Source organism: Megascapheus bottae, chromosome 25, assembly GCF_031878675.1.
Source record: "Megascapheus bottae isolate mThoBot1 chromosome 25, mThoBot2.hap1, whole genome shotgun sequence".
NCBI classification, from domain to species: domain Eukaryota; kingdom Metazoa; phylum Chordata; class Mammalia; order Rodentia; family Geomyidae; genus Megascapheus; species Megascapheus bottae.
In genome coordinates, this window is record NC_143533.1 from 17,983,379 (window position 1) to 17,997,498 (window position 14,120).

At 43.1% G+C, this 14,120-nt stretch overlaps 1 protein-coding gene across 1 annotated transcript in view; it reads left to right on the forward strand.

Annotated features, from left to right (window-relative positions):
* The window catches only part of Fam227b (family with sequence similarity 227 member B), a 122,538-nt gene that overhangs the window by 107,405 nt on the left and 1,013 nt on the right, over positions 1-14,120 (forward strand). Inside the window, exons 12-16 of the mRNA XM_090358443.1 lie at positions 1,167-1,261; positions 2,560-2,720; positions 10,708-10,785; positions 11,629-11,703; positions 13,675-13,744. Of these exons, the coding sequence (XP_090214569.1) occupies positions 1,167-1,261; positions 2,560-2,720; positions 10,708-10,785; positions 11,629-11,703; positions 13,675-13,744 (479 nt within the window). The remainder of the gene's footprint in view (positions 1-1,166; positions 1,262-2,559; positions 2,721-10,707; positions 10,786-11,628; positions 11,704-13,674; positions 13,745-14,120) is intronic.

Here is a 14,120-nt window from a genome sequence, read left to right on the forward strand (position 1 = left end):
ACAGGTAATCTTTTATACTGGAGACTTAATTTGTGTTTTAAGTTAGTTGACATAGATGTTTAAATGGTATAGTTCTCCCTTTTAAGACATGGAAAGATACCCCCAGTATCTTCATGCATATTCATGCTGGTGGAAACATTATCATCTTTCCTTTCCTGGATATGTTGTTGGAAAAGTGGACTATGACACCCATAGCCCCCAGCCTCCCATCACTCTTAGCCAGAGGATCACAGAAGGAACTGGACTTCAGTTCTGCATCTTCTCCCTCCACTGCTTCATATACAAGGGCTTAAACAAGTCATGGCATTTTCCACACTTTAGTTTTCTGTAAATTGTGGACAGTATTACTCAGCAGCTCACTGAATGTTTTTTGTTTTTTTTTTTTTGCCAGTCCTGGGCTTGAGCTCAGGGCCTGAGCACTGTCCTTGGACTTTCTCAAGGTTAGAGCTCTACCACTTGAGCCTGAGCACCACTTCCAGCTTTTTTCTATGTATGTGGTACCGAGGAATCGAACTCAGGTCTTCGTGCATGCTAGGCAAGCACTCTACCACTAGGCCAAACTCCCGGCCCTCACTGAATGGTTTTGTGAGAATGATATAATATAAATGAATGAACTTTAATCTCTATTTAGTAAAACTATGAGATAAAATGTGTAAGGGTTTAAATTAAGTAAGGCCATAAAAAAAGAACAGCACACAGTATTCAATCAGGAAGGGCAGACTGTGCCCCACCGTGCATGATGGAGACGCATGGCTGAAGGGGCCACACAGCTGTTTGGCCCCAGTTTATATAGAAAAGGAATGGGGGAGAAGGTGTAGGAAGGTGAAGGGAGGTATGGTCACACTGGCTGTGGATGTGACCTCAGAGCCTGCTGGGCAGCCCAGGATGTAACTTCAAGGGGAGACAACTGCTTCCAGATGTACCAGTTACCTAGGTAGTCAGAGGTGGGGGCCTCCACAACCACCTTCTCAGGCAACCTTACAAAATGTTAATTTCCTCTGACCAGGACATGCTATCATAACATCCTACCTCTTTCTTATCCATACTTTTATCTCTCCATTCAAAGTTTACTCTAATAAGAAAAAAGGTAGCATATCTTTTTGTGAAAGAAAAAAGCAACAAAAAAAACAGCTGAATTTTAAAAAGTATTTTCTTTTCTGTTTTAGCTATGGAGTTCAATATTAAACAAATTTTACAGAACCCAAGAGGATATAAAAGAATTGAAGTCAAAGAAGTACAAACTTCAAGACCAACAATAAAGGTTTGATGAATAGTGATTATTTTAAAAGGTTTTGTTTAATTTGCAATATACTGTCATTGGAATTAGCCAGCTTCATATGAATATATATACATTTATCCATAGGTCATTGCATCTTCAATATATATTTATTGGATATATATATATTCAATATATATTTTACCAAAAAGTAGAAATTCTGATACATACTTATAAAAAGCCACAGAATAAAAAAGTGTCCATAAAGCAAAGAAAATACAAGACACTTTCATTTCTCAGTAAAAGCAAATAAAATGAAATCTCAAATCAAGTGCTAGTGGCTCAGCCTATAATCCTAGCTACTCAGGAGGCTGAGATTTGAGGATCTTGATTCAAAGCCAAAAGCAAGAAGCTCCCTGAGACTCTTATCTCTAGTTAACCATTAGAAAACCAGAACTAGAGTTGTGGCTTCAAGCAGTACAGATCTAGCCTTGAGCAAAAAAGCTCTGGGATAGCACCCAAGCCCTGAGTTCAAGCCCCACTGTCAAAAAAAAAAAAAAGAAAAAGAATCTTAGAACAAATAGGTTGTGTTTTCTTAATATGGACTTCTTTGGTCCACAGGGTTTTGTCCCTAAGGCACTTTGTGTGACTCACTACCTCCCAGCTTTCTTGGTGTGACAGTGGTTAGTGTTAGGAAGATTCCTGGATAGGTGATAGGTTGTTTTTCTCCTGTTACTTTTATGATTTTCTCTTTGTCTTTAGCCATTTTGTCTATGGTGTGTCTAGATATGAATTTCTACTACTTAGAATAGCTTGAACCTCTGGGACATATTTTCCAGGAGACTGGAAAAGTTTATGCCATTATTTTTCATGAGTCTTTCCTAACCCTTCCGTGGCTTATTCATTTTCTTCATTTATTTTGTTTCCATTGTTCAAACTAATTGATCTCTGTTGACCTAGATTCAGACGTAATGACAAACACAAAGCTCGGAGTAGCTACTGATGGATCATGACTGTGATGCTAGTTAGGAAGCTGAGATCCAGGGGGTCACAGTTCAAAGCAAGCCCAAGCCGAAAGGTTTTCTAAACTCTGTCTCCAAAATAAACAGCAAAATGCTCAGTTGGTAGCTGTGTGAGTGAGCTGAGTGAGCATAAGGCCATGAGTTCAATTCTCAGTAATTCAACAAAAAGCCTTTCTATACCTATTCCCAGATCTATACTTTGGTAAGGAGTTCCTCCAGATATGGTAGCCTATGCCCGCAGTTACAGCACTCCCAATGCTGGTTCTTTAAGATCACATAAGTAGTATCTGGCTCACTTTTTTTTTTTTTTCTCTCTTCCAGTCCCATTACAGGAGCTTTGGGCCTGAGTTTCACCGCATTCTCTTCAACTTTGGAGGTCAGAGTCCGCTGATTTTATATTATCTTAAGAAGCATGAACCAGCTGGTAATTTTGGAACTGCTAAACAAAACAAGTTTAAACTCACTGAGATATCCAAAGTACCATATCCTTTTTTAGTACTTTGCTTTCATATGACCAGTTTCTGAACTTAATGTTTCAATTTAAATGTTTCAGTTTAAAAGAAAATTAATGCATTTTTGACCACTGCACCCAACTCTTGTAGCGGATTTGGCTAACCTGTTTTCTGTTTTAGCTTTGATGCTGTCATTTTGCACATAAGCAAAGTAAAATAAACAGAAAACCTTGGCAATTTAAAAACGAGTACACTCGTGGGGCACTAGTGGCTTACACCTGTCATCCTGTTTAGGAGGCTGAGATTCTAAGGATTGCATTTTGAACTCAGCGCAGGCAGACAAATACAAAAGACTGTTTTGTCAGTCATGGGGCTTGAACTCTGGCCCTGTATACTGTATCTGAGCTCTTCAGCTCAAGGTTAGCGCTCTACGACTTGAGCCACAAGGCCACTTCTGGTTTCCTGGTAGTTAAGAGTCTCACAGACTTTCCTGCTGGGGCTGGCTTTGAACCACAATTCCCAAATCTCAGCCTCTTGAGTAGCTAGGATTAAAGGCGTGAGCCACCAGCACTTAGTTAAACTTAAGTTTTATTTTTTGTTTTTGCTAGTTTTGGAGCTAGAACTCAGGGCCTCGGCTCTGTCCTTGAGATTTCTCAAGGCTATTATTCTACCAATTGAGCCACAGCACCACTTCCAGCTTTTTCTGTGTATGTGCAACCCAGGGTTTTGTGTATGCTAGGCAGGCACTCTACCACTAGACCAGGCTCTCAGCTTTGAGAGACTCTTCCAGTAAATCTTCAGAAAACTAGGAGTGGACTGACATGTGGCTCAAGAGCATCAGCTTTGAGTGAAAAAAGCCAAGCATGAGGCTCTGAGTTCAAGCCCCAATACTGGCACAAAAGAAGGCAGCTGGGCATGGTGGCTCAATTACACCTGTAATCCTAGCTACTCAGGAGGCTGAGATCTGAGGATCAAGGCGCAAAGCCAGCCCAGGCACGAAAGGACCTGAGACTCTTATCTCAGATTAATCTCTAGAAAACGGGAAGTGGGACTTAGCTCAAAGGGTAGTGACAACACCCAGGCCCAGGGGTAGGGCAGTAGCCTTGAGCTAAAGAGCTCAAGGACAGTGCCCAAGCCCAGTTCAAGCCCTGTGACCTACAAAAAAGAAAAGAAGGAAAAAAGGTATACTTAAATACTTAGCTCTTGGATATTAAAGGCTAGCTTTGAGACTGTAATGTGCATTGTTCCATGACTAACAATTCTGACAAATGTTTAAAATGGAACAATTGTTAAGAAAGAAAAAAATATTAGGACTCTTATTCCTCACATGTCCTAAAGAGCAAAAGGAAGCTACATATTCAGTTTGCAATCTTTCCTGACAAAGGTGGCAGGGAGGACCTTGTGCCACCATTGTTTCCAGAATCACAGCTCACTGTTGGCATCAGATGAATGAGCAAACACTGTCACGCATTCGTTGAAAAAAGTTACATGCACACAAATCACTTTAGCCCTTTTCCTTCTTCCAACTAGTGAGCGCATGACTACGCAAACTCTACTGGAGAATCTCTTCATATTTCATAAGAGATTCTTCTTCCTTCCATGAGCTCAGATACAGAACCGTCTCATATTTGATCACTACAGAATCTTTAAAGCAAACTTTTGTGGAGATGATTCATTTAAAAATAAATGCATCATCATAGGGTTTGTTTGTTAGTTTTACTCTAGTTTTAACAGGAAAACTTCATTTTCAAGTAAATGACCTTCAAATGCCATGGAACAGGTGTGTGTGTGTATATAAACACGTGGATGCATGCATGTGTGCTGGTTCTGGGGTTTGAACTCAAGACCTGGGCTCTTTCCTTTGACTTTTTTTTTTTTCTCTTTCTTGCCAGTCCCGGGGCTTGCACTCAGGACCTGAGCACTGTCCTTGGCTTTCTCAAGGCTAATCCTCTACCACTTGAGCCACAACACCATTTCTGGGATTTTTCTGTGTATGTGGTACCAAGGAATCAAACCCAGAGCTTCCATGCATGCTGGGTAAGCACTCTACCACTAGGCCACACTACCGGCTTTCCCTTGGCTTTTACTCTCAAGGCTGGTGTTCTGCCACTTCATCCAGCTCTACTTCCACCTTTTTTTTGGGGGGTGGGGGGTGAGGAACAGGACTTTGCTTTCCTAGGCTGGCTTTGAACCACAACCCTCAGATCTTAGCCTCCTCAGCAACTGGGATTCCAGGTGTGAATCACCAGCTGGACCCATCATTTGTAAGATCCTTTGTTTCTCTGTATTCTGTGATTCTAAAAGGAGACCAAACCGAATTCAGGCCCCTAGGATATCTCAGTCCTTTGTTTGCTCCCTCCAAGCCATGGCAGTGGTGAGACCTAAAAGAGGACCATTTTATTTGTCCCTAAATGACTCCTCCTCCATGTAGTGGTGCATGAGAAAAAGAAGTGTGGGGCCAATTCATGCAGTCAGCCCTGAGGAATTGTGTAGAGCCAGTACTTACAGTTTATAAGTTTCTGTACCCTTATTTTTTTTTCAGTTGGGGAAAAATGATGGCTTTAAATACCTGCAAGGAATAAAAATTAGGAGGATCATTAATGCACATTAACCAAAGTCTACTGAAAACTATCACCATTCAGTAGGATAAGAAAATGCTGAGACATGAGAAGGGGTATCAATGTATGAGAAGTAATACATCCACTACCTGACAAATGTAACTGCAGCCCCTCTATACATTACCCTGACTATAAAATTAAAAAAAAAAATGCTGAAGTCCTAGTCAACTTCTAGCCCAGAACCTCACTGCATAGCACAAATGTGCAACCATGACCAAAATGTGTAAATAATAGCAATGATTTTATAGATTTTATAAAGAACATATACTCAGTTCATTTGAATAAAACCATCTGTTCAAAATTAATAACTTATAAGAAATAAAACATAACTCTTTATTTCAGTACCAATAGTATTGTCTTAGAAACCCCAATTAGTTCAATGTGGCAAACTTATCATCTGCCTCACAGCTTAAATCATGGAGCCATACTTGTGAATGCAGTGTTAACTTTAACTTCATACAACAAAAAAAAAGTCTTTGAAGCCATTTTTTTCCTGTCTGTTGTGGGGCTTGAACTCTGGGCCTGGGTGCTGTCTCTAAGCTCTTCAGCTCAAGGCTATCACTTTGAGCCACACCACGACATCAGATTTTTTGTTTTGTTTTGTTTTCACGGTCCTGGAGCTTGAACTCAGGGCCTGAGCACTGTCGTTGAGCTTTTTCCTCAAGGCTAGAGCTCTACCACTTGAGCCACAGCACTACTTTGGACTTTTTCTATGTATGCAGTACAAAGGAATCAAAACCATGCCTTCGTGCATGCTAGGGAAGCACTCCACTACTAGGCCAAGCTCCCGGCCAAATTCAGGTTTTTGAGTGGTTAATTGGAGATAAGAGTCTTATAGGGACTTTTCTGCCCAGGCTGGCTTCCAACTGCAGTTCTCAGATCTCAGCTTCCTGAGTAGATAGAATTACAGGCGTGAGCCACCAGCACCTGGCTTCTTTGAAACTCTCAACAGGCTCTCTAAAGTATAAATAGAAAATAAGTTTATTCCAGTAAAACTGAAGGAGCTTGAGAACCATCTACACTGGGAAAGGTTTATCACTAACTATACTATGAGAATGCTACTCATTTTTCTGCAGCTTTTCCTCAAAGAACTTTTAGATTCTCAGCCACTTGACATAGCAAAGTAAAACAGGCATGGCTCAATTCAGGAAGAATGCCACACGTTTTCTTCTACTGCTGTCAGTCTCCAGCCCTCACAGTCTGTGACAGGATACGAGGGGAACAAACTGAAGATGAAAACTTGACACAAAGTGAGATGGCAGGACTCTTAATGTGATGGCTGTTTCCCATATGCCTTTCTTCACTCCAACACACACACCTGCACTCACTTAAAATACAAGTCATGTGAGCCGGGCACGGCTCACGTCTATAATCCTAGCTACTCAGGAGGCTGAGATCTGAGGATCAAGGTTCCAAGCCAGCCTGAGCACAAAAAGGACCTGAGACTTTTATCTCCACTTAACCTCCAGAAAACAGGAAGTGGGGCTTGGCTCAAGGGTAGGTCGTAGCCTTGAGCTGAAGAGCTCAGGGACAATACCCAGGCCCAGGGGTAGGGTGGTAGTCTTAAGCTGAAGGGCTCAGGGACAGTAGCCCAGGCTGAGGTCAAGCCCCACAAACCCACAACAACAACAACAAATACAAGTCATGTGAGAGTGGAAACCTAGAATGTCTTGTCACTTTTAACTCTACAGAGCCTACAATAGGGCCTGACATTCACTATGTGCTCAGTGGTTGTTGAGTGACACAGTAGTGCCATCTACTTCAATGATTCTTCACTGGTCTGTGAGTTGACCTCTATGCCATTTGTTTGCTTTGTTTTTGTTTTTTTGTGATGGTCTTAGGGCTTAAACTAGGGGCCCTAGTTTGACTTCAGACCTGATCCTCAGATCTCAGCCTCCTGAGTAGTTAGGATTACAGGCCTGAGCCACCAATGCCAGCCCAATCTTGTCCTTTTTTTTTTTTTTTGCCAGTCCTGGGCTTGAGCTCAGGGCCTGAGCACTGTCCTTGAGCTTTCTCAAGGCTAGAGCTCTACTACTTGAACCTCAGCACCAGTGGTAGAGCACTAGCCTTGAGAAAGTTCAAGGACAGTGCCCAGGCCGTGAGCTCAAGCCCAGGACTGGCAAAAAGCAAGCAAGACAGACACACGGAAAGAAAAAAAAGAGAAGGAAGAATGAATGGCTTCTTACTAAAAGATTTCTTGTCCATTATTGTATACCCTTGAAACTGACAGTCATTGCAAACTTTGTAGACCATTATCTTAGCCATTTCCCTCCCTGCCTCTCATCTAGATTCCATATCCAGTAATAAGTGTTCTTCCTTTGAAAAATGTTGGGCTCTGGCCCATATGCCCAGGTTTTGCCCATCCCACCTTGGGTGATAGGATCAAACTTAAGTCTGCCCCTCTTTATAGAAGATCCTAACTGAAGGGGCCACAGGAATACTTGCCCGAGTCCTTAGAGTTCACAGGTAAAGGGGAAGGACTCTCCTAGTCAATTCTGTTGCTCCCATAGCCCTAACTGGTTAAGTGCTCAGTGTGGATACACCTCTAGACCCAGTCTCTCCACAATGGACCACTTTCTAAAGTCCATTTCCTCTTTCTAAAGGCCAAAAAGATAAGACCAAGAAAGCAGAGGACTGGGGAGGAAAAGCTTACACCTTGTTTACTTCTTTTCCTGACTAAAATGAGAATGTGTTGATTGAGTCTTCACAGCCTTTGTCACTGATTGTCACTGATTGTCTCTGTTCTCACTAACCACAGGGTGCTGGCTGCCACCTCACAAGGGTGGCAAGCACTGTCCCCACTCTAGCTTTTCACCTTCCAGTGCAATTGTATGCTCAAGATTGTACCGCTGAGACATTAAATGAAGCTCATCTCTTTCTTTAACGAAAAATAACATTCTGCAGTCTACACCTACATAGAAATTTGAGATATAACAGAGTGTTTCTGAGAATTCTGTGCTGCTCTGGTAGTGAGGTCCTGCCCTGCTTACAATGGAGGTGGGCCCTCTGCGGTCAGGCAAGCTGTTAAGGACTGCTGTAGACAGGGCTTTGGCTGGTAGTAAAAAGCTATCCATCCATCACTTCTGGTGGGGTGGGGAAAATAGTTTCCAGGGAAGTGAAAATAGGTGTTAGTTCCCTTGGCTTTAAGAACTTCATGATCAAATTGTAAATAACAAATTATTTTCTCAATAGTTCAATTTATATAAAAGACATAAAGTTTTAATCATTTTTGTATTGTTGTTAAGTAGTTGCTCAAGAGAGGTTTCAGTTGAACATGTCAGTTTATGGGTACAAGAAGGGTCATGAAGTCAGGCATCGGTAGCTCCCATCTGTAATCCTGGCTACTCTGGAGGCTGAGTCTGAGGATTGCAGTCTGAAGCTAGTCTGGGCAGAAAAGCTCTGTGAGATTTTTTTTTGCCAGTTCTGGACCTCAAGCTCAGGGCCTGAGCACTGTCCTTGGGTTTTCTCAAGGCTAGAACTCTACCACTTGAGCCACAGCACCACTTCTGGCTTTTCTATGTATGTGGTACCAAGGAATCGAACCAGTGTCTTTGTGCATGCTAGGCAAGCACTCTACCACTAGGCCAAACTCCCGGCCTGCCCTATGAGATTTTTATCTCCAATTAACCACTCAAAAACTGAAGGAAGTGGGCTGGGAGTTTGGCCTAGTGGTAGAATGCTTGCCTAGCATGCACAAAGCCCCAGGTTCGATTCCTCAGTACCATGTACATAGAAAAGCTGGAAGTGGTGGTGTTGCTCAAGTGGTAGAGCTTAAGGCAAAAAATCAAACAAACAAAAACAAAACCTGAAGGAAGTGGTACTGTGGCTCAAAGTGGTAGAACTGTATCCTTGAGCAAAAGAGCTCAGGGACAGCAGCCAGGCCCTGAGTTCAAGCCCTATGACTGACAAAAAATAGAAAAGAGACATATGAATTTAATTCAAGCTTATGAGAGTTTAAGTTATAAAGCTGTTTATATTTCTGTTACTTCAATTGAGATAATAAAATGGTTAAGGTTTTCCAAGGTTCTTTCCCCAGAGCTGAATTTCCCAGGTTTCTCCTAACATCCTCACATTGGGATTTAAACCAGTGTCAAGAATATCTTTAAAATGGACATTTTTTATTTTTTATTTTTTTTTTTGTGGGTTATGGGGCTTGAACTTGGCCTGGCCTGGGCGCTGTCCCTGAGCTCTTCAGCGCAAGGCTACCACCCTACCCCTGAGCCAAGCCCCCCTTGCCTTTTTCTGGAGATTAACTGGAGATAAAAGTCTCAGGTTCTTTTGTGCCTGGGCTGGCTTTGAACCTTGATCCTCAGATCTCAGCCTCCTGAGTAGCTCCGATTATAGGCGGGAGCCACCACACCTGGCAAACTGATTTTTTTTTTTTTTAATGACTAAATTTCATTCAGGGAAAGATGGGCCTGGGCAGAGGACAGCAATCTCATTGTTTAATCTCAAAGGCCGCAGAGGTTTCGGGGCTCATAGTAGAACAATGAGGGGGTTTTTTTTGTTTGTTTTTTGGCTTGAATCCTGAAATACTACAATATTTTATTGCCTGTAGTACTCATCCCGGCCATTTCAGGGTGGTACCCCAAGACAGACCTCTCCCCATTTCCTCCTGTAGCTACCTAGTGACCTGGCAACCACCATGTTCTTCTCCAGCTCTGTGGACTTGTATTTGATTTTATCTCGTTGTCCTCTTTTTGCTAGTCCTGGAGCCTGATTTCAGGGCCTGGGCACTGTCCTTGAGCTTTTACCAGGCTACTGCTCTACCACCTGGGCCAAAGCACCACTCACTTCCAGCTTTTTGTGTGTGGTATGGAGCAATCCAAGCCAGGGCTTTGTGCACTGGCTGTACACTTACCACTAGGCCACACTCCCAGCCCTTGGAATCTTTAATATCTTCAAACCCAAGCTGAGGGCCTACTTTCTTGAGCCACTCCCTGAGCTTCAGAAAGGAAGTGTCTTCTCTGCCAGATACATGCGTGTGCAGGCAAGAGCAGAGCTGGCCACACAGCCACAGGCTGTCCTCGAGCAGCCACACGTGTCACTTGACCCTGGGGCCTCGCACAAGCCCCGCAGTGAATGTCAAAATGAACAAAACGCAAAAGGTTTCAAAACACTGGGAAGATTGCTTTATGTTTTTCATTATTGACATTTAAGAAAATGCTTTTAAAAATGCATGTTTTAACACAAAATGGCAATCCCCTGGGACGGCTGTGGTCCCGGGGATTCCATACCAGGGCTAGCGTGGCCTAGAGATGGCTTGTGGCTGTGGAACTGCACAAACCAGATAGATTCACACTGCCACCCAAGACTCTCACGACCCGGCTATACAGGCCACATAATCCCGCTGTGAAGGATTCTCTTTCCCTCTCCTTCCTTAACCCTCAGCCTAGCACAGCGCCCGCTCCCACATACCGCGATACCATAAAGGAGGCGAAGAGACAATTTGCAAAGAACCGAAAGGATTTTAGAATGTAAGTACATGCCATACCATGCTCTTTCCCCTCCCCACCTCCCTCCAATAACTGGAAGCAATCCTAGAAATCATCCAGACTTAGCTCCTTGCTTTCCTGTTGAGGAGAGCTGTTTCTGAACATACTTAACAGTCTCAGGCCCTGAGCTTGAGGTCCAGAACTGGCCATTGTTTTTCACTTCCTGGTACGCCATGACTGGCCACCAGCAGTCATTCAAGTGAAGCCCAGAAAGCTCAGTGTTCCCCAAGGGAGCCTGCACACGGCAGCCGGCAGCCACTATGGCTGTCTCACGTGGCTCAGCCTCCTGCACGGATGATGTACATCTGTATTGCTCCAGGCCGCTCTGTGTTGGGGTGTCACATACCCCCACCCATAACACAGCAGAGCTGCCTTTCTTCTGCAGCCCCTAACACCTGCCACTGTTCCTTGGTTCCAACACACATCTTCAATTCTTACCTGAAAAGAATCCAGTTCTTCTGTAAAGGTTATCTAAAGTGACTGCCTAAAGATTTTTGTTGCCTCAAGGGAGGAGAAATGACAGACATCCTCAGCTTCGGGTGTAGGGAAGAGAAGCCAAGCCCTGTCGTACCTCCCTCCATCCTCTGGCGCCCACACAAGCTGAGGCATACATCGACACATCACACATGGTAGCAAGGGCAGCAAAGGCAGCACGCACACATCTCTCCAGGGAGAGCACAGACATCTACACACCACACTACACCAACCCAGAGGAAAGGGCTGGTTGTAAAGAACATTTGCTGGCTTGCAAATAGCAAGTTTTGGGTTTATTCTTTATTACAAGTGCCTACTTTGAACCTTTACTCCGAACTTTTCATTTTATAGAGAGAAGCAGACAATTACAGAACAAATAAAAGTCCTGAAAAAGCGACAGGAAAGAATTGACAAGGAACTCACCAGGTTTGTTTCTCATTCAACTTTGTAGTGATTTGGGTCATCTGTGGCTGAACTGACAGGTGACATCAAACCACAACAGGCTTCTTATGTAAAAATGTATCAACCAGAATGTCTACACACAGAGTTTTCTACTTTGTGGTTCACCTGAAGCAACATTTTTTATGTATATCCTTACTGTAGCTTGACCTCAGAACTTGGGCACTGCCCCTGAACTTTTTTGCTCTACTACTTGAGCCACACCTCTACTTACAGCTTTTTTTTTTTCCCTGTTGGTTAACTGGAGATAAGTTCTGCTTGAGTTGGCTAAGAACCATGATCCTTAGATCTCAGCCTCCAAAATAGCTAAGATTACAGCAGCGTGGACCACCAGCACCTGGCCTGGAGAAACACATAACTTTTTAAATTCAGAAAATGCATCTACTATGCTAGTTTAATTAATAACTGTTATCAGCATCTGTTTTTAATTCTAGCCATGGACTTAAGTTCAAGTCCTTTTATTTTTAAATTCTATTTTTATTATCTTTTAAGTAATTAAACAAAGGGGTTGCCATTCAACGTGTGTGTGTGTGTGTGTGTGTGTGTGTGTGTGTGTGTGTGTGTGTGTGTGTGTGTGTGTGTGTGTGTGTGTGTGTGTGTGTGTGTGTGTGTGTTTTGCCAGTCCTGGGCTTGAGCTCAGGGCCTGAGCACTGTTCAATTCACACTTTTTATTTCAAGGTAGCAACTGTGTAGGCTAGCTTTAAACTTTCATCCTCCTGCCTTAACCTTTCTAGTGCTAAGACTGCAGACATGAGGCATGAGGCATGTGCCACTACACCTGGCTTTTTTTTTTTTTTTTTTTTTTTTGCCAGTCCTGGGGCTTGAATTCAGGGCCTGGGCACTGTCCTTGAGCTTTCTCAAGGGTAGATCTCTGCCACTTGAGCTGCAGCACCACTTCCATTTTTTTCTGTGTAAATGCTACTGGGGAATTGAATCCAGGCCTTTGTGCATGCTAGGTTGCAAAGCACTCTACCACTAAGCCACACTCCCAGCCCCCCCCCCTTTTTTTTGCCAGTCCTGGGGCTTTCTCAAGGCTATCAATCTACCATTTGAGCCACAGCACCACTTTTGACTTTTTCTGGGTATGTGGTACTAAAAGAGTTGAACCTAGGTCTTTGCGTATACACAAAGTGGCAAGTGGCAAGCACTCTATCAGTATGCTACACTTCTGGTCCCAGATGAGCTTAATTTTAATAAAGTGGAATTAAAAAGTCTAGGCATCAGAGATGGCTGGCTGGGAGTGTGCATCAATCGGGTGTTGAACTAGAAGAGGCAGAGCTAACATATAGCTAGAGGAGAGCTGGTGAGGGAGGTACTGGCAGAGATGGAAAACGTGTGGGGTCCGGGGTTAACCACTGAGGCAGGGTCGTAGACCCCAATGCCTGGCTCCAGCAAGGAAAATCCTACTTTCTTACTAGACTGAAAAAAAAATATTTCAATTGAAATTTGCCATGAGATTGTAATTATAAACTATATATGGCCAGATAGACATCTTGTTATTTTTATTTCAACTGATTTTTGGCTTTTAGGGTTTTGAATGTGTGTGTGTTGTTTTGTTCCCTGGTCCTGGGGATTGAACTCAGGCCCCGGGTCATGTCCCCAAGTCCTTTGTGCTCAAGGCTAGTGTGCTACCACTTGGTATTCTGGCTTTTTCTGAGTATTGGTGATAAAAGTCTCTTCCTGCCCAGGCTGGCTTTGAACCATGATCCTCAGATGTCAGCCTCCTGAGTAGCTAGGATTATAGGTCTGAGCCACGTGGGCCTGGCTCTCTTCTGTTTATTTTTATTTTTTTTTGCAATGTTTCACACTTCTCCATCTTCCTTTGTTCAGTGATCTTGGGAAACTTTCTGTGTAAACTGCTTAGCAAATGCACAGCAGATCAAATGCTTTGCAAATGTTTATTACTTTGGTTACCATTTTTCTTTATTTCATGATTAGGCTCCAAGAAAAGGCTACCAGGAAACCTTTCGAAGCTAAAGCTGAAGCTGAAAATTTCCTATATGAACTGGTATGTTTTCTTCCTGCAAATGGAGAATTCTTTCTTCTCTATAGACACCTGACAGAATTTCATAAGCAATGAATGGTTATAAGCATGTTCCAGCAGGATAATACCTTCTTGTTTGGCAGCTGAATGTGAACTCAGAGCCTTTTGATTGCCACACACAAAGGCTTTTACCACTTGAGCCAGGCCCTCAACGATGTTTTGCTTTGATTCTTTTTTTAAATAAGGTCTCAAGGTTTTCCCTAGGCTGACCTCAGACCCCAGTCCTCGTGCCCATGCTTCCTGTGTAGCAAGGATCACAGATGCACCTCACCATGCTCAGCTACTTGGATAAAATGGAGTCTTGCAAATTTATTGCCCAGATTAGCCTCCACTTCCTAAG